This window comes from Semicossyphus pulcher, unplaced genomic scaffold (assembly GCF_022749685.1).
Source record: "Semicossyphus pulcher isolate SPU_LCO1_2020_fin unplaced genomic scaffold, fSemPul1.0.p SCAF_22, whole genome shotgun sequence".
Classification (NCBI taxonomy): domain Eukaryota; kingdom Metazoa; phylum Chordata; class Actinopteri; order Labriformes; family Labridae; genus Semicossyphus; species Semicossyphus pulcher.
The window spans coordinates 6379414-6400975 of NW_027211696.1; the positions used below are offsets into that span (position 1 = coordinate 6379414).

Sequence of the window (21562 nt, forward strand, 5' to 3'; positions counted from 1 at the left end):
GACGCCAACAGAAGGCTGCGGATTTGCAATTCAAACCTCTGACCGACCCCCTCCTATATACCCCCCCCACACCTCCTCCTCCCAGCCCTGTGTACTGGGACTGGAACTGTCACCAGTATGATTGAGGATGTATATAAGGAGGGAGAGAGGGATCAGGAGGGACAGATGTGCATTCACACACTTATGCCATGCCCATGCACACTCTTATATTGACATGCACAGTGCAAATACATGCAGACATGCACATGCACAGGGGGGGAGAGAGAGTGCTACATACACTAATGACTTTAAAATATAATTATTTTCAAAATAAAGTCCAAGGGAATAACACTTCATAAATAGGGACATCATCTTAAGCCTTAGTGGTAACACATATTCTGGTTTATCTTATATTTAGGAGGCCAAAATATTTAATAAGTCAATAAAAACATGCCAACCAATCCAAACAGGGAAAAAAAACAAGTTCAAGTGCAAATTAAAATGCTGTTTGCACTTCCCTTCACTACAATCCAAACACTGCTCACTCAGCATGCTGTTGTTTGAGTCCTGACAAACACCAAGAAAACTGAACACATCACACCAAGTCTCGGGTTTCTTCTCTGGCGTTAAGTGTGTCAGAGACTTGAGTTTAAAATAATGCTGCTTGTTCATAAATCTTTAATGGCTGAGGACCAAAATACACCCCTGACTCTGACATCTCTTTTACCATTCAAACTCTAGGTAACTATTCCCAGAGGGGAAAGTAAACACAGACAACAGAGCCAGATCAGACTTCATAAGGATTTCAGACTCGCACCATCTTGGACCACCTTACTGACCATCTTGCTCCCCTATCCTTTATATTTTTTTCCTTAGAAAAAAAGGTGTTTATTCCTTTTTTCCCTATGTTAATGTTTTTGTCCTATCTTTCCTTCTTTTTCAAATTCAGAATGTAAAGTACGCTCTTCTATGAATTGAGCGACACAAATAAACATTCTCTTTCTTGCCTTGGCATAAAGGAGTTGTTATGTTTATTTGCAGAAAAGAACTCAGTTGAATATTACATTTCCAAGTTCAAAAATGTTTGCATGCATGAAAATCTGGAAACACTGGAAACAAAATTCTGAAAATTCAACTATTGTAAAAAAAAAAACTAAAAAAAAATATAAATAAAAACCTTTCAAGTGAATTTGTTCAAAAGCGTCTTAGATTCTTATATTGAAAACATAAATTTCATTATGATATACAGATAAAATATATTCAAACTAAATAAGCATCAATTTGCCCAAAAAACATAAACGTAACCTTTTTTAAACAATATATAATTATTAATAAACATAATTTTAATTAAGGCTGTCGTTTTAGAAGATTAGCTATACATGAATTCGTAAGCAAACGTTTTTCTTTTCTCTTATTTTCTGTTATTAATGTTTGTAATGTAATCCTTTTTAAACACGTTTTTAGTAATACTGTTATTGATCATTTTTACGCTAATTAACATTTTATTTAATTTTATTTAAAAGAAAGAAAGAAATGCATGTCTACAAAATGCTCCGTTTTAAAATTAACAACGAGCTTGATCTCAGTGCAGTGATTATGTGCAGTCTTTTGTAAACCAAATGGAAAACGTCTCCAAATACGTCACTTCCGCTTTATCCCTCCACTACTTCCTGCATGTGCCGACAATATGGCAGCGCCCCTAAATATTCACCTGGAGTTTGGGTAGGCACATTTAAAACCCTTTATGATAGTTTTATGAGCTTGTTTTGATGTTCTGTCTCCAGGTAAAGAGAAGCGAAGTGTTGGACGACCGCTGCATTAGTTTATTTTCATATCGTTAACTTTCATTTAGACAAACAAGAGCTCAACTAAGTGTAACAGCTAGCTGCCTGCTAGTTCTGAGTTTGTTTATAAAATAGCCATCATCCTATCGTGTGGTGTCGTCATCTTTTTTACGTGACAGGGAGAAGGAGAGATTGTGTCTTGGCTTTAGGCAGTTAAAAACACTCTAGCTCGCGTATAACGTTAAAAACGGACCGCTCTTAGCTGACTGCTCAACTTTAAGATCTCCTCAGTGTGATGCTGCTGCATTGTGCATCATGTGAAACATTTAAAACTGAGAGATTTTCTCACATTCCTCCACGAGATACAGAGTACAGCACGTACCCGGTCAGGCGTCGTACCCCTCCTGGTTCGTCCTGCAGCTCAGTCAGATGTCAGACTGCAAAGTCTGTCTTGCAGAACATAATAAATATGCACTACAAAAATATCAGGAAATTACAACCTATGTAAACCATAGAGTGTAGTAATGCCAGGCTTAAATCACAAAAACGAGGACTTGAGATTGGCTCATATTTGGCTGGTGTAAGAGGTGACCTACTTAAGCCTTCTGTCTCTGAAGACCTGACCTGATTTGAGACAGAGAGGAACATCAAGTCTAAATACTAAATATGACAGCAAGGACAGCAGCACAATACCATTCATGATGTAAAGTGGTTGGTCACACTTTATTTTACAGGGTTTCCTATAATTTTAATGAATGTTAAAGATAAGATATGTTGCAGTAATTAGACACTCATTCATTAGGTAAAATCCATACTAAACCTGCTTCTTTGTCTGTTTATACTGCCTCAAGCTCAGGGTAATGGAAACCAGGCATGAATGGGTTTATATATGTCATCCATTGATGTCTCACTCTTTTGATTCTAGTGGTGGAGCAGAGCTGCTTTTTAATGGTGTGAAGCAACATCATGTGACTCTTCCGAGCCAATCAGAACCCTGTGAGTATCACCTGTCACCTGTCTGTGCATGTCATACGTGGAGCCTCTTTGAAGACTGTGGTGATACTATGTGAAAGCATTTTAATCCCAAGGATGAGAAATGTTGTTAGTGTCCTGATTTCACATAAATTGCAGCTTTTATCTAAGACTCACCGATCAGCCATAACACCATGACCACTGAAAGGTGAAGTGAATAACATTGTTTATCTCGTTATTATTGTTAGGCAGAAAGTGAATGTTTTGTTCTCGAAGTTGATGTGTTAGAAGCAAGAAAAATGGGCAGGCATAAGGATGTGAGCGACATTGCCAGGTTCCAAATTGTGTTGGCTAGACGACTGGGTCAGAGCATCTCTAGAACTGCAGCTCTTGTGGGGTGTTCCCGGTCTGCAGCGGTCAGGACCGACCAAAAGTGGTCCAAGGAAGCAAACCCAGTTAACCGGCAACTGGTTCATTGAAGCGCATGAGGAGTGAAAGCTGGCCCGTGCTGTCCGATACAACAGAAGAGCTACTGTAGCTCAAATAATGCAGGTTCTGATAGAAAGGTGTCAGAACACAGAGCATTACAGTTTGTTGTGTATGGAGCTGCATAGCCGCAGACCGGTCAGGGTGCCCATGCTGACCCCTGTCCACCTCTGAAAGTGCTTACAATGGGCACGTGAGCATCAGAACTGGACCATGGAGCAATGGAAGAAGGTGGCCTGGTCTGACCTAACAACTTACTGGACTTAAAGGATCTGCTGCTAACATGTTGATGCCAGATACCTCAGCACACCTTCAGAGGTGTAGTGGAGTCAATGCCTCGACGGGTCTGGGCTGCTTTGGCAGCAAAAGGGGTCCTAACAATATTAGGCAGGTGGTCATAATATTATGGCTGATCAGTATACACTGCAATTAATGCTACCGGTGTTACTCCCCACCCTAAGGCGGCCGAATGGGGTCAACAACGATCCACAGTTGACCCAACAAAGTCATATGAAACACTAAAAAAAAACCTAAAACCAAGGGATTTATTATTAATTAAAACACAAAGACCGAAATCATTAAAGAAAGATCAACTTAGGACAAACATGAGCAAAACACAAATCGCTGCTAAGCCACAGCAGTCCCCATTCCAGAAGCTTCTGTCCTCATATGTTCATACTGGGTTTTTAAACACCTCGGCCAGGTGCACCTCGTTGAGCAATCACCGGGGAAGAAACTACAGAAGGGGAAAAGGGACAAACAGTGCAGGGAAAACATACAGCTGTAACAATGGCTTCACAGATCAGTTTGTGGCTTTTTATGAGCATTATTTTTGTTATCTTTTAAGTATACTACTTTATATCATAGGTGTACTTGTCGCTTCATTAGGCAGGTAGGTAAGGTAGTAAAAGTATATAAAGGATCAGAGTTCATGTAGGGGTTAATGTAGCGGGTTGTTATACCGGAATGGAACTCAACAGGGTGAGCAGGCCCCCGACGCTAATACTCTTTTCCCACTGCAATAAGCCGGTTTTTCAGACCCAGGAAGACACACTTATAGATGCCGATTGTCTCTTTTCCCATTGCCAGTGGAGTATACTTGTCGGTCTCTTTCCTGCTGCGTCACCGCCTGAAAACAGGGTTAGTAAACAGTGAAGATGTTACGGTGGTTAGGTCTTTATGGCACGTATGTTCGAGTGCTGCTCGGACGGAGACGGGCGGAATTTGTGGCTGAGATGACAAGGAGTCGCAGAAGTTACCGATGGAGCATAGCATGGCGCCGGAGAGGGGGCGGAGATTAGCAGGTCGACTCGGGTTTTGTGTTCCCATCAATGCCGATCGGAGCCAAGGCGATAATTACCCAGGTCTACTGCAGAGTCATTTGACCCGGGTCTGAATGCCGATTGTAGCCTTTCCCATGAAGCAAAAAAGCCGAATGTTAGCAGGTTTTTTGACCAGTGGGAAAGCGGCTTAAGGTCGGGGTCTTGTCTCACCCTGAAGGGGCTCCTCTGTTCGTTACAGTCTGTTCTTCACAGCAACGGTCCATATCGAGAACTAGCAGACCTCGGAATGCTGTAATTAACCAATCAGAATCAAGTATTTAATCCACTGTAACAACCTGCACGCTATACATTATCTCTTACATATATAAAATAATGTAATAATATAATGTCTTATTTACCCTCTACCAACAAATGTATGTCCCATAACACCGCTTTTCCCTTTCACTCTTCCTCCATACCTCCCTCCTATAACTCTTCCTGTTCCTCCCTCCTTTCATACTCATCTCTAACATCTGTGTGAATGCCTGCTCTGTTTCTAAACCTTGTTGCCTCCCTCATTTCTAAACGTTGCCCGGTGGTCAACGCTGCTGCACATGTGTGTGTGTGTTAATGCTGGGTAGTAAAGGGGTTAAAAGGGAAGCGTTTGTTTATTCTATAGGCTGCAGAAGAGCAGTACGGTGAGAGAGCTTTAAGTCATGTTTCGTCTGACATCATTTCTCAGTTCATAAAAACTTCACTTCACACCTCGGGATCTGAATTGATTAGATTTTATTTTGCTGAAGGATTCCGGTTCCTCCCAGTCTGGCTCACTGACTCAGCATGGAGGAGTCGAGGGAAAACCTGCGGCTGATTTCATTTCTCCGTCAGCGCCCAGGTCATCGAGAAAATAGTGACGAGCGTGAATGCCGAAGTTACGTAGGGTTCAAATGTTTTTGGATTTATATATGTGTGTGTGTGTGTGTGTGTGTGTGTGTGTGTGTGTGCTACAAAGAGATCGAACTAACGAGAGAAAATATGTGTCTTTGGTATTTGACTAAACAAAGGGTGTTCATCCACGGCGCTGATGTTACCTCGACAACCAAAAGACAAAAGTTGACCAGAACAGGGAATGTCAGTCAGATATGACCTTGCTGCACCAGCCGACCTGTGTGTGTGCGTGCGCGTGCGTGTGTGTGTGTGTGTGTGTGCGTTCAACACAAAACATCTCAAAGTTTTGCTCTATGAGGAGAAAGGTGAACAATTTTCCTGTCACCTGAGCTCAGACACTTTGACGTAACACTTCCTGGTTGATCTGCTCGTTGTGATGTTGCTGGTTGTGCGTCTGATTCTTAGAACGCTGCTTTGAGCTAATTCCGCCTCACACGCACACACACACACCAGTGTGCGTTTGTTTGCGTGTGTGTGTGAATACAGGCGGGGTGCAGTGAAGGCAGATATAATTGCTTCTGAATCCTCCGTATTTCTCTTTGACCCCAGTCGGTGATTGATGACCCTCGACTGAAAGGCCCCACCCCCACTCCCTCTCTCTCTCTCTCTTTCCCCCCTTCTCCCTATATATCTACCTAACTCTCTCCCTCTCTCACAACAACACCCCCGTGGTCTAAGGATCACACACTTTCTGCCCCTCGTATCAGCAGAAAGATGGATCGCTCGCCCCCCTCCCGTCACATGACCGTCATAATGGAAGAAGAAGAAGAAGAAAGGGCGGAAAAAACTGCACGCACAAAAGAAAAGCGGGGTTTGAATCGGCGTCAAAATGGCGCCTTTTCCCTCCCCTCCCTCCATGCATCTTTTCCACCCACGCAACGCAGATATCCCAGGATGCTCTGGGAGCGTGTGACGCATTTTCCCTCCCTATCGCCTCTCATTTTCTTTCCCGTCTTCTACCTGGATCTGAAAGCGCTGTCATACCTCCACTTCCTCCTACACCTCTCTAATTTCTTTACATTGTCCTCCAGTTTTTTATACACTCATTTATACAAGGTGGGCTGCTTTAAAGACCCGTGTGTAACCTTTTACAAGAAAGCCATGAAAGAGCAGCGCCTGATGACTCTTTCTCTTATAAAAATCTTAACTGATGAAACTTTGAATTATTATCGACCTGCGCATCGACAGCAACTTCTAACATGTTTCCGTGTGTGTGTTTTCAGGATGGGAAATAAAAAGAAGAGAGAGGGGAGGAGAGCAGGTTTTATGAGAGAATTAAAGAGTGTGTGTGTGTGAGGTGGAGAGAGAGAGAGAGGGAGCAAATGGAAAAGTAAATGGGCGAGCAGCAGAAGAGCGAATAAGGGGTAATGGTGGAGAAAAATTACCGATAGCGGAGAACAGAGAGAGCGAGCAAAAGAAAGGAGTCACCACAAAGAAGGAGTTATGACTGCCGGAGTGATTAGTTCTGTTTTTAGCCCTGCAGAGGTCAATATTCACTGCCTTGTACTCTCCTCTGCGTGTTGCAAAGGGAGGTGTTTGTCTTTTTTTTTTTTTATATGGAGGCCTGGAACCGTAGAGAACCAGCACTATCATTATACTACTGAGGCAGCCGACAGCGCTGCAATTAACCTGAACGCTGCACGCGCACAGGCTCGGACACACACACAGTTTTATATATATGACACATCATGAGCCACAGTGAGTAGGCAGGCAGGTGCCTTCAGGTACCTTTTATTTCATGAATCTTTTATCGCCAAATGCTGCGAGTGTAGGCCTCTTAATTTGACTTTTTATACCTTTTTTTTAACATGTTTCCTTCGATTATATTTTATTTTATCATTGTTGCTTCATTAAGAAAGAATCGCTGATATTTCTGCGATTTTATAGATGAATAAATTGAGCCGTAAACCAAAGTCAGTGAAAAAATACACCTATTTCACTTTCAACCCCTTGCACCTGTTTTCTATCCTGTGAAAGGCTCTTATTTTGGTGAATTTTTGAAGCATCTCAGGCACCAAATATCTAATATATATGTGGCTCTCTTTTTTGAGCGTCTGAATGTATTTCCTGTTTTAATGTCATGTCAGCTCTGCCTCTCATCCAGCTGAACTCCCGAGCGCTCCGGTGTCTACCTGCCGCGGCTCCACCGCTCTCCTCACACCTGGCTCGGGATGACTCACCGTCGTCCTCTCACCCTCTGCATCTCCCCCATCTGCTGCTGCTGCTGCTGCTGCTGCTGCTCTTACTCCCTCCGTCCCCTTTTACAACACATTTCCTCTTAATTTCTTCTCTTTCATTTCATTTCCCATCCTTCATCTCTGCTTTTCTTTCCTTTTATGTGCTAACCGGTCCAGGAGGCCGTTACTGTTCATTTTAAGGTCGTGTGTGCGTGTGTGTGATATGGCTACCAGTGGTGTGGTGATGCTCTCACGTGTTAGCGCGAGTCGCCGAGCTCCTGTACATTAAGAAGACAGCTGTGGTCATACACACACGCGCGCCGCACCCTCAGGAAACGATCACATGACGATATAAGAGGGTCTACTTTTTTATGCCCTGATTCTGCTTCAATTTTTTCTTCAAGTAACGCACAAATTATGAACACACACACACTCCAAAGCTCTCACACCACCTTGCATCTTAGCCCCACCAGCCGCCATCACTGTAATATATTCATTATTGGTTGTTTAGCGGGGATTTCTCCTAAAACCTCTCATTGTCGTTGCCTTTGTGGCTTTCCGTCAGTCTGTCTGCGAGACGCTCGACCTATTGTTGAGACAAGGTCAATCTGATTGTTCCGGGGGGTCAGACTCGTAGCTACGCTCAGATTCCAGCTCCAACAAAGAAAATTAATATTCTAAAAATGGGTTTTTAGTTCGTTTTAATCCAAAAAAATCTCCTTAATTTTTTGTCTTTATTTAAACCCTTAGAAATCGACACCAAGCTGTCGATGCTTCCTGTTTTCTTCTTGCTTTATACACACATTTTACTCCTCTCTTACCAAGGTGAACAATGTCGCTCTTGGCCATTGACTTCGCTGCACCCTCCCCCCATTTCCAGTGTCCTCTCTCCCCCCCAAACATACACATACACTCATAAATATACATGCACACACAGACACACACACACACACATATATATATATACGCAGCCTCATCCCGCCTGGTGCTTCCGTCGCGTCACATCGACCAGGGGGCTGGAACCGTGCACCTTGACCCTCAACCCCTGACCTATGACCTCTGTTGTCTGCCTGTGTATGGGCTTTGTGTGTGTGTGTATGGGCTGTATTTATATATGTGTGTGTGTCTGTTTTTCAGGGGACGTGAAGCAGCTGCTGGTCTGGATCCAACAGAACCTGCTGAAGGAACGGCCCGAGCTCTTTGTCCAGGGAGAGTCTGTGTGAGTGTGTGTGTGTGCACTTGACACACACTTGATCTGTGTACAGCAGTGTAACCGTGTAGGGTGTGTTTTACATCACAGAGCCGGTGGATCATAATTTATACTATTAAAAATAAGTCATATTTGATGGAAATTTTTCTGTAAGTAGAATCTAAATGTAAAGAAGAAACTGACGTTTTGTTGAGCAGCTTTCTGAAGCATTTCTCCTGCAGCTTAAAAAGTGCTGAAATGCTGGGGAAAAAAAAACCCACTCCAGCCTTCAGGTTATGGGTTTCAGTAAGATGATTACCTGTGTGCAAGTGTGAGTGTGTGTTTTTACGCACGCACACACACATGCATGTGTGGGTCCGGGGCTCACAGCAGCCTTATAGGACTGGCTGACTTTTACAGCTGCCTTTGTGCAGCACTATTTATAGCTGCACCTAAACCAATGAATGGAGAAAAAGCCCGACTACCTATAAACCCTCATAGATTAGATGTGTGTGTGTACTTTATGTTTGCAGCACACACTGATTTTCACAAGTGTTTCTACATTAGCTTAAAAAAAACAAAAACAAGAGCTCTTCTTAAATTCTTTTGTCTTTCCTGAACGCAGCCTTGTTGTGTGTCTTTCTTTAGGCTCACAGGTTCCTCTCACGCTGCCCTGGCTCGCTGACGTCATCCATAAGGTGGCAAGGAGCAGCAGCCTGAGAGGCAGCAGTATCTGTTACAGGCGTTATCGCACCGTGCACATAACCTCAACACTATCCTGTGGCTCTTAAAAAAACACACTATCATGTGTTGAGGAGGCTGCACCTCCCCCCGTTATCCACATTATCCTCCTCCTTTCTTTTATTCTTGTTGTTAGGCCTTATGTGTGTTTTAATTTCAGCCCCACTCATTTCCAGGGACACGCTGTTTTCTCCTACACAATCTTCTTACGTCTCTTTTATTTTGAAAAAATCCTCCTCGTTACTTTGAATCCTTGTTTAGCCAGAAAACTGTTTTGGAATTTGTGAATGGCTAGATGTTTATAGCATGAGCAGCAATGAGAATAACCCCAGTGTGGGATCCTGTATGGGCTGTAACATGAATTTAACACGCACGTACAGTCACTTGCACTGATACATTTATTACCATAAACACACTAGTTGTCTTAATTTTCATGCAATGAAGTTTAAAATTGCAACACCAGACATGATATACATTTTTGCTTTCTGAGCTACATTTTCGCTGCTGTCGGGCAGAAACCTCGTATCTCCATATTTCATCTTTTTCTTTTTTTCATAAATGAATGCTATTAGTCGCCGCCTACATCTGCAGATATCATGAAACACACAGGTAACTGACTTTATAGACAGACACATGTGTTAATTTGTTGCAGTTTTTTGAGTAGTGACAAACAGGTTTTTTTATCCCCATTTCCTGAAAAGTTGTGGTTTTGGAGATACAAGGTTTCTGCGCGACAGCAGCATTTTATGATGATAATGATACATTTTTTTGTTTAAAAGATTTCAGTAAAAAAAAAGGACACATGTAGTTTCTTTCAGGTGTGTGCATCAGTTACCGTCTAATAACAGCATTGATTTAATTATGACTGTTATTTAGGAGTTTGATAGCAAAAAATAGTCCCAATACACCCGCATAAATGCTTAATTGGTCATTTTTAGGAAGGCTGTAATTAAAAATTAGAATTAAAATATGCTTTAATTTGAAGATGCATGGGCTACATTCAGTGAGAAAATAAAAAATGTATCCCTTAGAAAGCAATACTTTTTTCTTACTTAAAGCATGATTTTAATCTTTATTCTCGTGCTTCGCTAATATAGTTTTCATTTTCAATGCAACTTAAAAGCTTGTTTTGTGTCTGTATTTCTCTAATTGACTAAATGCAGAATGCTTATTTCCCTTAATGTAAGCATTAAAGTGTTTCTTATTTCTTTGTAAACATGGAGGTTTTTCTTCTCTACCTGTTTGTATCTTTCACACACATCTGTGCGTGTGTGTGTGTGCGCCATGCGGTGTTTCCTCTGGGAGATGTGTCTGACCCAATGCCGTGTGTTTTCCCACAGGAGACCTGGGATTCTGGTGCTTATCAATGATGCAGACTGGGAGCTAATGGTGAGCACTGGGAGCCACGTTCACTGTCAGATGGTGTAGAGAGAGTGTGTGTGTGTGTGTGTGTGTGTGTGTGTGTTACAAGCAGCCTGTCAAACATGCATTACTTTTATTTTCAGCTCTTTTACCCTGTGTTGTCTGTTTCTAAGTGATACTGTTACACTGTTAAATGATTGGAGACCGTAGCTGTGTTAAGATGCTTGTGTTTACATCAGGAAGACTGTGGGTGTGAAGGTTAGAAGATATGCACACTGATTGTTCATTTTCTCTGAGTCACTTCATGTTCATATAACGGTAACGCAGCTGCAGAGCATGTTTGTCCTTGGGGCCTCATATATCTGAACACATATTTACATGCACACACAGTCTGAACGCTTCAATTTGAATCCATTGATTCAATTACAGGACGCAGCACAGGATGTAAATGAAATGAAAAGTTTGTCATTGATTGGACCTGAATGGGAACACAGGAGTGTATTTCTCCTCTGAATCGTCGAGGTGTTTGAATATTGAATGTTTTGTGTGTTTTCTTAACCTCAGGGAGAGCTGGACTACCAACTACAAGACCAGGACAACGTTGTGTTTATTTCTACTCTACATGGAGGATAGGAAATGAATCGAGAAATCAGCTCTTTTTATCCTCCACATCCTCTGTACTCTTTTTCCTTAACACATCTCAACAACACTTCACCCCATTGGACGCTGCCCGCACCGTGACATCTGGGGTGATTGATGTCGGTCGGCGGGAATGAGTGGAAATCCAGAGATGGCTACCATGAAAAATGTGGGAACGGTGAGACAGGAATTCTGTGGACGTTTGCGTAAATAGCAACAAATAGCAACATATTTTTTTAAATAAAGCTGCACAGGTTTAAAGGGCAAACGCATGACGCGTCTGGTGGTACTGGTCAACTCACAGGTGTGTGTGCAAAAACCCACAGTTGGTGTGTAAACCTTCATCTCCTTGCATCCTCTTTTCCAGCATGACTGTAGAAGTCAGTAAAGCCTTATCTTAGGGATACAATGACCTTCACATCATGAGAATATAGCGATTAGCATTTAGCATAAAACAGTTAATTAATTCTTCATAACACACTCTTACAGTTTTAAGCAGAGATAAGTACATTGAGTCTTTCTTTTAAGTATTTGTAAACAATTAGAAGTTAAGTAAGGCCATTTTTTATATTATTACAACTGTTTAAGTCATACATAATCTGTTTGTGCACCAGCAGACAGTTATGGATGCTTCACATGTGCAATTAGAAATTATGAATAAAAATGTCTTTACATCTGCTGACATTTTCAGGTATTATAAACCATGTGTAACATGTTAATTTACTGCTTAGATATGCGAATTATGGGGATCAAATAAAGTGTCCTTTTTTGTTTTTTTATCCCTTGTAATTTACGTTTTTTGAAATTAAGTTTTTTTTTTTATGTTTTCTTTTTTTTTTCTTTTGCTTACTAAATAAAAATATTAAACTTTTTTTTTTTAAACGAGCTCCTCAACATTTTTTTTACCAGAATTTCTGTTATAAAACTCATAATTATCGAGTGTATTTATTTATTACATTTTTCAAAACTATATTTTATTTTTTGCTAGCTTTTTTCCCCCACCAACATTCCAGTGAAAAGGGACTATTTTCTGTCCTAAACTCGGGCAAATAACGTATTAGAGATGGGCTATTATAAATTAGAAAAACGTCATACTGTTTAAATTACGACAATTACAATTGTACTAAATAGGCTAATAATCTTTGGTACAGTGTAATCAGTGTCGGGATTGTCTTCAGTTTTAACTGTCATCCATGGTATCATTATTTGTTTCCAATTTAAATTTTACACTATAAGATATTGTGTGTTTTTGCGCTTTATAATGTCACCATAAAGTCCACTTTAGGCTGTAAGGGTCCATACCAGCCTGTACCTCACACAGAGGCCTTTAGCCAGACTCTTTTCTCAATTAGGATTTTCCATCACGCTTCGATAATTCCTGCTGATAGCTTATATCTGATCGATTTAAGGCCTGCTCTGTGATCACACTGCAGTTTTAGGCTGATTAGACGAGACTTCAGGGAGATTTGACCGTCCTATAGCCCCTCTCAGCTGGAATATTCATAAGAGGGGGTGCTGTGTGTGTTTCTATACGTGTGTGCGTGTGGTGGTGACGGTGGTGGGTGGGGTGTGAACTACAGGAGCACTGCGGGAGGTCGAGGTGTAGCCTCCGGGTTGCCCTCCTCTGAACGCCCGGGGCGACCTAAAACCTTTTCTCGGTCGTGGAGTCCGATTTGCAACGGGAAACCGGCCGATAATGGCGGCTAGAAAGGAAATGCTAATGAAGCTAGGAGGGGGTTAGAGAGGAGAGAGTGAAGCACTGGGATAGCTAGCTAGAGTTCAGGCCTTTGCATTTTTTTATTTGGGCAAAATATTAAAAATATCAAATGTTTCAAAGTTTATACAGGCTTTATATAATCTTTTAAACTGTTTTTACATTTTACGGTATCAGTTACAGCCACAGCTAATACATTTTGTTACACTTTCCCATAATTCCTGTGCAAATCCCTCGTTTAATTCCCCCTCGGCTTCCGTTGTTATTCACTCGAGCTCTAATATGCACACAGTTATAAATAAGCTACTGGAGGTCTTCCATGAGTCCTGCAGGGTCTGGACTATTTCCTGGGTTCAGTCCTCAGCCTGCACACTGACTGTCTGTCAGCTCAGCAGGAGAGATGGTGACGGTGCTGGTGGTGAGACAGTGAACGCACCATCACATCACACACACACGTATAATAACCACTGAGAGCAGTCCGGGTTACAACAGTGGGCATAAAAAGCGCCTGTGCTGGTAAACGGCCATAAAGTAAGCACGAGCTAATAAAAAATAAACTACCAGACTATGATTTCACATAATAACATAATTTATCCGTTGGGTTGATAGTTATGTGTTTTTTTATTTAACGAAAAAACTTAGGCCTACCCTCATATTCTGATTATGTTGACAAAATTTTACCCGTGACTTAGTACAACTTCGCATAGATTTGTGCTTGTACTCATGCACTGTATTGACACCTGCCTATACTTTAGTTTTCATGTTGCCAAATGTGCAGCTTGTGCTCTTATAATTTGCAGCAGTGACTCCAGTGCTGAGACTCAAACATGCAACGAATTTCACAAACCTAAAGCTAAGCTAAACGTCCAAATAACTTCACATTTTAACCCAAAGTTCTTATTATATAAAACGAGCTTTTTATGGCAAACACGTTCCTGTTATGCAGCTATGTTTTGTAGCACGTAGAAAGAACACGTGCATAAAGCATGCATTAGTGCAGAGCAGGCTTTAAATAGCATCATATTAAATGTAGGGTTGTAACGTCCAATTTAATGCTAAAATACACAAAGAGGAAGATTTGCGTGTTCCTTTTAACACAAAAGCATGTTTGCAAACATGATGCATTGATCCTCTGGAATTAACAACGGTTAGCCTTTCATGTTCAAACACAACACACACACTGTGTTGTGTGTGTGTGTGTGTGTGTGTGTGTGTGTGGTGTTTTAATTAAATGCTGTCTACAACAAAATAAAAACATTTGTTTTTTTTAATTAGAAAATATCTTTTAGAAGTAGTTTAATTCATATAATATTGCCTTAACCTTTAAAAACGTCGATATTTTTCTTTATTTTATAAATATTCGTTTTTTATGTTAGCCTGAATAATAAATCGGTTTTTTTTAAAACAACAGTTTGAAAAAAAAATGTAAGCAATAAAATCGTTAATTTGAAGTGGAAAAAAAGAAAGGGGATGAATAAAGTTAAAAACATCAAATGTGTCAAAAAAAAAGAAAAAAAAACGTGTCCCACGTGATGTATCAGTGACGCTGTTTGGCTCCAGAGATTTGGCAGCTTCAGCCATCAGGCCTCCTCTGTGCTGTTTTACAGCTATGTAGCATTTCTCTATTCAGTATAATGATTAGAATTTAAGAACTAAATACTTTTATAAAATATTTTTTATAAGTTATATATCTATATCAAGTGATTTCACCCCAGCTTTGCGTACAAACAGCCTATACTCTTTTAATAGTGACAATTTATTACATGTAGCTTTGAACGAAAACTTTTCTGTATTTATCTGCTCTTTTTCTTTTTTTTAATCTCCTCATTCGCTACTTTAGATGCTCAGTTTCTATCTCCCCCCCCCCCCCCCCCGCCCCCCCTGCTGCACGCGGGCCTCCTTCTGACCAGTCAACTCGCTGCTTTCTACTATTTGCCGAACACAGTCGATACATCGATGCTACCCGTCGATATTTGCCATTTAAAACAAACAGCCCTGATTAGATCTTCGACAAAGTGTAAATACCAATCGGGCCAGCTACAGCACACCCCCGAAAAACACGTAACATGAAGCAGAATGATGTTTTCACTCCTCTTTATTGGAGTAACGCGTCCTCAAAGTGCTCCACGTCTTACCTGAAATGAGACACTTTCAATATAAAACGGCCTTTCTACAGAGGCGTCTTTGTGGCGTGGGAGGCCTACATTCTGCGTGTGGCGTTTGGCCAAAGACAGCAGGCAGTGATGAATGTGAGTCTGCAGCAACAGATGTCCATACACAATTCTTGGGGTTGAATTCGAGTTTACTCAAGAATTGCGTTTGGACAATCAGACGCTAAAGACTCCTGCGTGTCCTCTGTCAGAGATTAAAAGGCGAAAAAAAAGGAGCATTTAATTATTTAAATCACAAGTGTGCACGAGCGGTTATTGTAGCTGTAGGCCCATGGCTGCACCTGCTACGGCTGCCTGCGTGCCCTTTGACAGAACGAGCTGCGTCTGACACTGAAAAGGCTTCTTTTTTTCCCTCCTCTTGCAGGTTGCAGATCTGTGCGTTATTTTTTTGACATTCTCCCTGCTCAGCATTCGTCTTTTACTTTGAAAAACAGCACTTTTCTTTACATGCATTTACAACACTGAGCTTTTGCAGCAGAAATGTAAACCTCAGGATTTTTTCCTCCGTCCAAATAGAGCATGTAGTGCAACTTTTATCTAAACTATTCATGCAAAATGCTGGAGCACACTTCCTGCAAGAAACTAATTTCCTCTGCTGAACTGAGTCAAATAAAGTGCATGCTTTTTAGCAGCTGTTTTATATTGCAAAGGAGGCATTTTGCAGCAAAAATAAGTAAGTTTTCTTCTTCTGTTCAAAGCAGCTACTTTTATACCTCTCCATGCCTTTACACTGGTTGCTAGTTGTAAAGTTAACCCCAAGTCTCGTCACATCTCTGGGGCCTTAAGATGGCTGAAATGCATCTTTAAGTAAAATGTCATCTCCGGTTCGCCGGGGAGTCTCTCACTTTCAAAGTGTCTCGAAAAAGAGGAAGAAAAAACACTCGCGGAATAGACTTCTATTTGATTTGAAAGTCCGAGGTGAGAAAACCCCACATTTCGCCATTTCTGCACCTGTTTACTGTCATCGATTTCGGGAAAGACTGCTCAGTTCTGGAGCCTCAGGATGCACAAAGGCTCTCCACGGATGTTACATGTAAAAGAAAAAAGAAAAGAAAAATCCCCTCCTATTTGAAGACACACTTGGAGCGTTTATGTTCTTTCCTCTTGTGTTTTAAAGCAGATTTTCTTTAAAAAAAAAAAAAAAGGAAACCCCTTAGTTCCCGTTGGTTGGTGCGTCCTTGGTTCAGTTCCCACGACGGATCCGCTCCGCTCCGTCCAAATCCCCCTCCAGCCAGCCAGCAGCGTCGGATGGTGACGAAAAGAGGCTGAGGAGCAGGAGGAGAGAGAAGCGGGGCTCCTGCCTCCCCTTCCTTCCTTCCATCCTTCCTTCTCGGCTCTCTCGTGCTGACTGACTGCCTGGATGCGTGTCTCTCTCTCTCTGTGCCCTCCTGGCTTTTTTCCTCCAACAATAAACGCTGCGTCCGCGGCGCGAGGCGGAGTGAGGAGTGGAGAAGGTCCTCGCTTGGTACTGAATTTGAATAACACCACGGGGTGATAAATGTCCATTGTACTGCTTAAGTAATGAATCTCCGCTGTCCTCTATGTCACACACACATACACACACACACACGTACACACACACACACACACGCCAGCAGCTGCGATGAGGGACCAGCAGCCCCTCTTAAAGACACAACAGCCCTATTTTCTCCCCAAAAAGAGATTACAATCCCGACACTGTTTACTCTCTGACCGCACTGCATGACGTTCACTGTTTGTCTTGTGCCCCTCTCTCTTGTGTGAGCAAACTAGTGCAACGCCGTAACCAGGCACGCGGGCATAAAGCGGTGCCTTCAGCGCCATGTGCGGCCATTCTGCTGCAGAAAGGGCAAACTACTGTATGTGGGCTTGTGTGGCAAGTTTTTAGTCCCGAATGAGAGAAAATGAGCGGATTATATGATGCCCATGTGATGGATGACTGTGTGGGTGACAGACGCTGTGCTGTCTTATATTTTACATATAGATAAATCTCCCTTTATGAAGCTAATCTGACTTAGATCTTGCAAAAGTGCATTGATCATTTTGTTTATGCTTAGAAATACATTGCACAGGTATAAACTCCTATTATGTTGCACTTTAGCAAAGGTTAAGTCTTTTAGCCCTGATGTGCACCTGTTAAATCATGAGCACGTGACTAATAAGATCACTTAAAGTGTTTTTACACGCGTCAAAACAAAAGTTTCCAGAACGCCAAACCAAACCCAATATATTTTTTGAGCTTTTTCTGTTTTTATGTCTATAAAACGGCATTTTACTCACAGTGAACATTTTCTATTAAGTGAGCTGGCACATGTTAGTGCTCGTGCGCAATTCGGGATTGCATACACGTCCGAATATAAAGGTTTAAGACAAGCAGGTAGGAGTCTTGAGCATGTGTCTGTTTCTAAAAGTGGAATCTGTGTCAAGCCCATCCTCATGCCGTGCATATCAGCACTTTTGAATGCTGCGTTTGCTCTGCAGCTTTTTGATGCTTACAAACGCCTCTTCTCTCTCTCACTCTCTGCATCTCTCTCTCTCTCTCTCTCTCTCTAATAAATCATCCTGTCTGATCCCGCCCCGGGCGCAGGGGGTCCTCCTCTTTAAAGCTCAATCCGTTTTTTCCCCTTTTCATCCCTCTGAAGAAGCCGAGTTAACCTCTGCTGATCCACAGGGCCAGAGCCCCCTCTCAGCCCGAGCCCGCCTCTCATTCATTCAGCCAGTCACTCATTCATTGCTCTTTTTTTTTGAGTGGTGAAAAGCAAACCCCTCCATCTCCTCTCCTCTACCTCACTCTCTCTCTCTCTCTCTCTCTCTTTTTTGCCTTTTCATGGCACTCCGAGAGGCGGGAAACCCAGAAGGAGTCAAGAGGGACCACTTTCACTCTCACCTTGACATCCTTTAACTCTGGCACTCAGTGGATCTGAGTTTAGACTGTGAACAAAAGCAAAGATAGGCTGCGTTTTTTTTTTTAACATTGTGACATCAGTGAACATTTCCTGTTTGGGTCACAGAGAAATCTGCGACAAAAAACGTGCTTTTGAGCTAAAAATGTTGCGTAATGTGTGACAGACAGCTTAAAAAGTGATGCAGATTATAAGTAGGATCAACGGCGGAAATAAATACGTTCTTATTTTAAGGAAAATTTATGTCTAGAATATATTTAAATTCATTTTAAGGTGAGAAGTCCTTTCAAAATAAAGGTCCGTCAGTTTTCTTCCATTCTGTTGTGCGTCTTTGGCTTCAATCGGAGAGAAAAACACTTCAGAAGTTGGAAATTGTCCAACTTTGCAGTTGAAAAAAATCAAATGAAAACTATTAAAGGCTAAGTAGCATTAGAAAAAAAAAATGAAACACTATCAGCTCTCCTCAGTGGCTGAATTAAGGCCTTTTAGCTCAGCAGCTTTCATGTTGTCCGCTACTCTTGGTGGTGTATAGTCGGGGTGTGTGTGTGTACACACAGAAACAGTAGGGGACCGCTGCACTCTAAGCAGGGGCCACTGTGCTCCCCTCCATTCACAAATCAATGTTTAACCCGCTGGCTAAAAGGCCTGGCAGGGGAGAGGGAGGCCCAGTCGACGGGGTGGGCTATGAAACCATCCCGAGGAGAGACGGAGAGCAGAGCAGAGGAGAGGAGAGAGAGGACAAAAGGGAGCGAGGGAATCCTTAAAATAAACCTCCTCTGGTGAAGGCATCTCCTCCGTGCTGCTGCGGGGCACGATGGAGAGGTTAGAGAGAGAGAGGCAGGGGATGTCAGGGGGATTTATAGAGAGAAGTTTGTTCAGGAGCGACAGGACGGAGAGAGGAGTGGTTAAAGAGTTTCTGAAGAGTGGACAAGCATGCATGTGTCTACCTGCGGGAGCATGTCAGAAATAACCTGGAGCAGCAGTTAGTGCACTCATTTCCAGCAGCCTTGATTAAAGTGGGATTAGTTCATCTCTATAGTACAGAAATGTAGGAGATAGAATATAACTGACATTGCTTCTATAAGTCTGTTGTTTTTGTTGTACGTCTTCCTGTCTCCCCTCCCGCCATTGATTGACCGGTTGGTGCACAACCTACGGAAGCCCTGAGCAGACATGCAGCCATACATTTTATTTACTCTGTCTTCCCGTGTTTCCTGTGTTGTTTTCATCTCAAGATCTCTACTTTTTTCTCAGTATCTCGAGATAACAAAGCTGGTTTTCTTGTGATAACGGGATAATTTCCTGTTGATCTTGAAAACAAGACAACAAGCTGCTCACTGTGATAGGCCAGATCAGGACGGCATGCTGCCACTGCCCACACCGATGAGGTGAGTTAAGCCTAGTTTTAGGTTTGTTTTGTGCTTTTGCAATGGTCATCTAACATTATGGGGGTGCAGCGTTCTTAACTCTTAACTCGACATAATGAGATAAATACCGTATTAGTCAGAATATAAGATGACCCTGATTTTAAGACGACCTCCCCCCTCCTTATTAAAACTATTTTTTTGAAAGACTTTTGGAAGACTAAATTTGTATTTATGAAGAAAATACAAAAATGTTTACCTTTTAAATAAAATCACAATTTCTATATCTTTTACATTAAATTGTCACATTTAAATTTGATAAAATACCTTTAAAATATTCAATAAATCATTAACCGATCAAGGTGAACTGAGGTCTATTTGTAGAGCGGTCTTGAAACAGCTGGATGACAGCTCTGGTAACAGGCAGACCTTCGTTCTATTTTTCAGTAACACACTCACACACTCTTCTGTCCATCTCTTGGAAGCGGCCGCTTTGAGGACCACGGTACGATTTTCTCTGTTACCAGCTGTTAGGTAAGAGTGTATGCGGCGGTACGGTGGCCCGTTGTGGCGATTTTCAGGGGCAGGGAGGTTAACTAAGATGCGGAGGGCCAGCCTACACTCGCTGATAGTGCAGGAGGATGGGGCATGGAGCTATGCAGCACCTACGCTACGCAGCGTAGGTTCAGCATGTCTGCTCAGGGCTTCCATAGGTTGTGCGGCACTACAGTTGCTCCCTGATTTTTTTGGGCTCGCCACTTTCAGACATTATCTTATTCAATTATCTTAAAACTGACATCATCACTCTGCCTCGGTTGTTGGTTGACTTCGCCTACTTTTCAGCCATTTTGTTCTGATCAGAATCATAAATACTTTATTTATCCCCGATGGGGAAATTTGGGTGTTACAGTTGCACTGATACTGGGAGAAGCATGGAGAAGTATATGTCATAAAAATAGAAGCAAGAAATATGTCAAATATGTGCAGTATATATACAATAAAGTGAAATAAAGTTAAAGATTAAATGTTGATAAGTGGATCTATAATTGCCAGAATAAAGTTAAAAACAAAATAAGAGTTACGATGTAAAAGAGTCACATACAAAATTAGTTAGAGTTATTTAAACCAACAGGAGCAACCGTAACAGGCTGCATGCACAGTCGGCGCATGCGCACTTTTGAACGCTGTGTCCCTCCATCTTTCATCCCTCTGGCACTGTAGCTGTAGTAGTTCATGTGGGGTACACTCGCTTTACAGATAAGAGGCGGCGAATATACTGTTGTGAACGTATATTGGACTTTAAACGTCTAGACCCTGAATATAAGACGATCCCTCTTTCAGAAATAAGACAAAGGAAAATACCCGCCTTATATTAGGACCAATACAGTAACTGAGGATCTCGAGATAACAGCCGGAAATGACTCATGATGACGGGAAAACGGAGTGAATAAAACACACGGATGCATGTCCCCTTAGGGCTTCCGTAACAACCAGGTGCATGAAAGGGGACAGACAGAAAAAGCACCAGGGAGCCCTTATATCTTTGAACGTATACAGGTTCCACAGTCTTATATGAGCATGCATTTTTCTCTTTCATTAGGTGTTGCCGAGCTGAAATATTGCAAGTTCTTTAAATTCCATTGCTACTGCAGGAGATAGCTCAACATGTTATTGGAGGTCAAGAATTTGACCTTATGACCTTGCTAAAGCAATGAAAGCTCACTGCAAACATCAAAAACATGCTTTTCTATGAGTGTGAGGAACAAGTGCTTCTTGGAGACAGAGAGAGGAGTTGACCCCTCAGAGATCTGGTTTGTGACACTGATAAAAAACCAAGAAGCATAATGGCTGCTTTTAAAAGATTAAAGGAACAATTCACATTTTAATGCACA

The 21562-nt window shown here is 41.9% G+C and overlaps 1 protein-coding gene across 1 annotated transcript; it reads left to right on the forward strand.

Moving 5' to 3' along the window:
* Positions 1-1660: 1660 nt before the first annotated feature.
* urm1 (ubiquitin related modifier 1) lies at positions 1661-12402 on the forward strand. The gene is made up of 5 exons (XM_069673918.1): positions 1661-1701; positions 2689-2759; positions 8746-8827; positions 10879-10927; positions 11465-12402. The coding sequence occupies exons 1-5, from the start codon at positions 1667-1669 to the stop codon at positions 11531-11533; spliced, it is 306 nt and encodes a 101-aa protein (XP_069530019.1). The 5' UTR covers positions 1661-1666; the 3' UTR covers positions 11534-12402.
* Positions 12403-21562: the final 9160 nt, after the last annotated feature.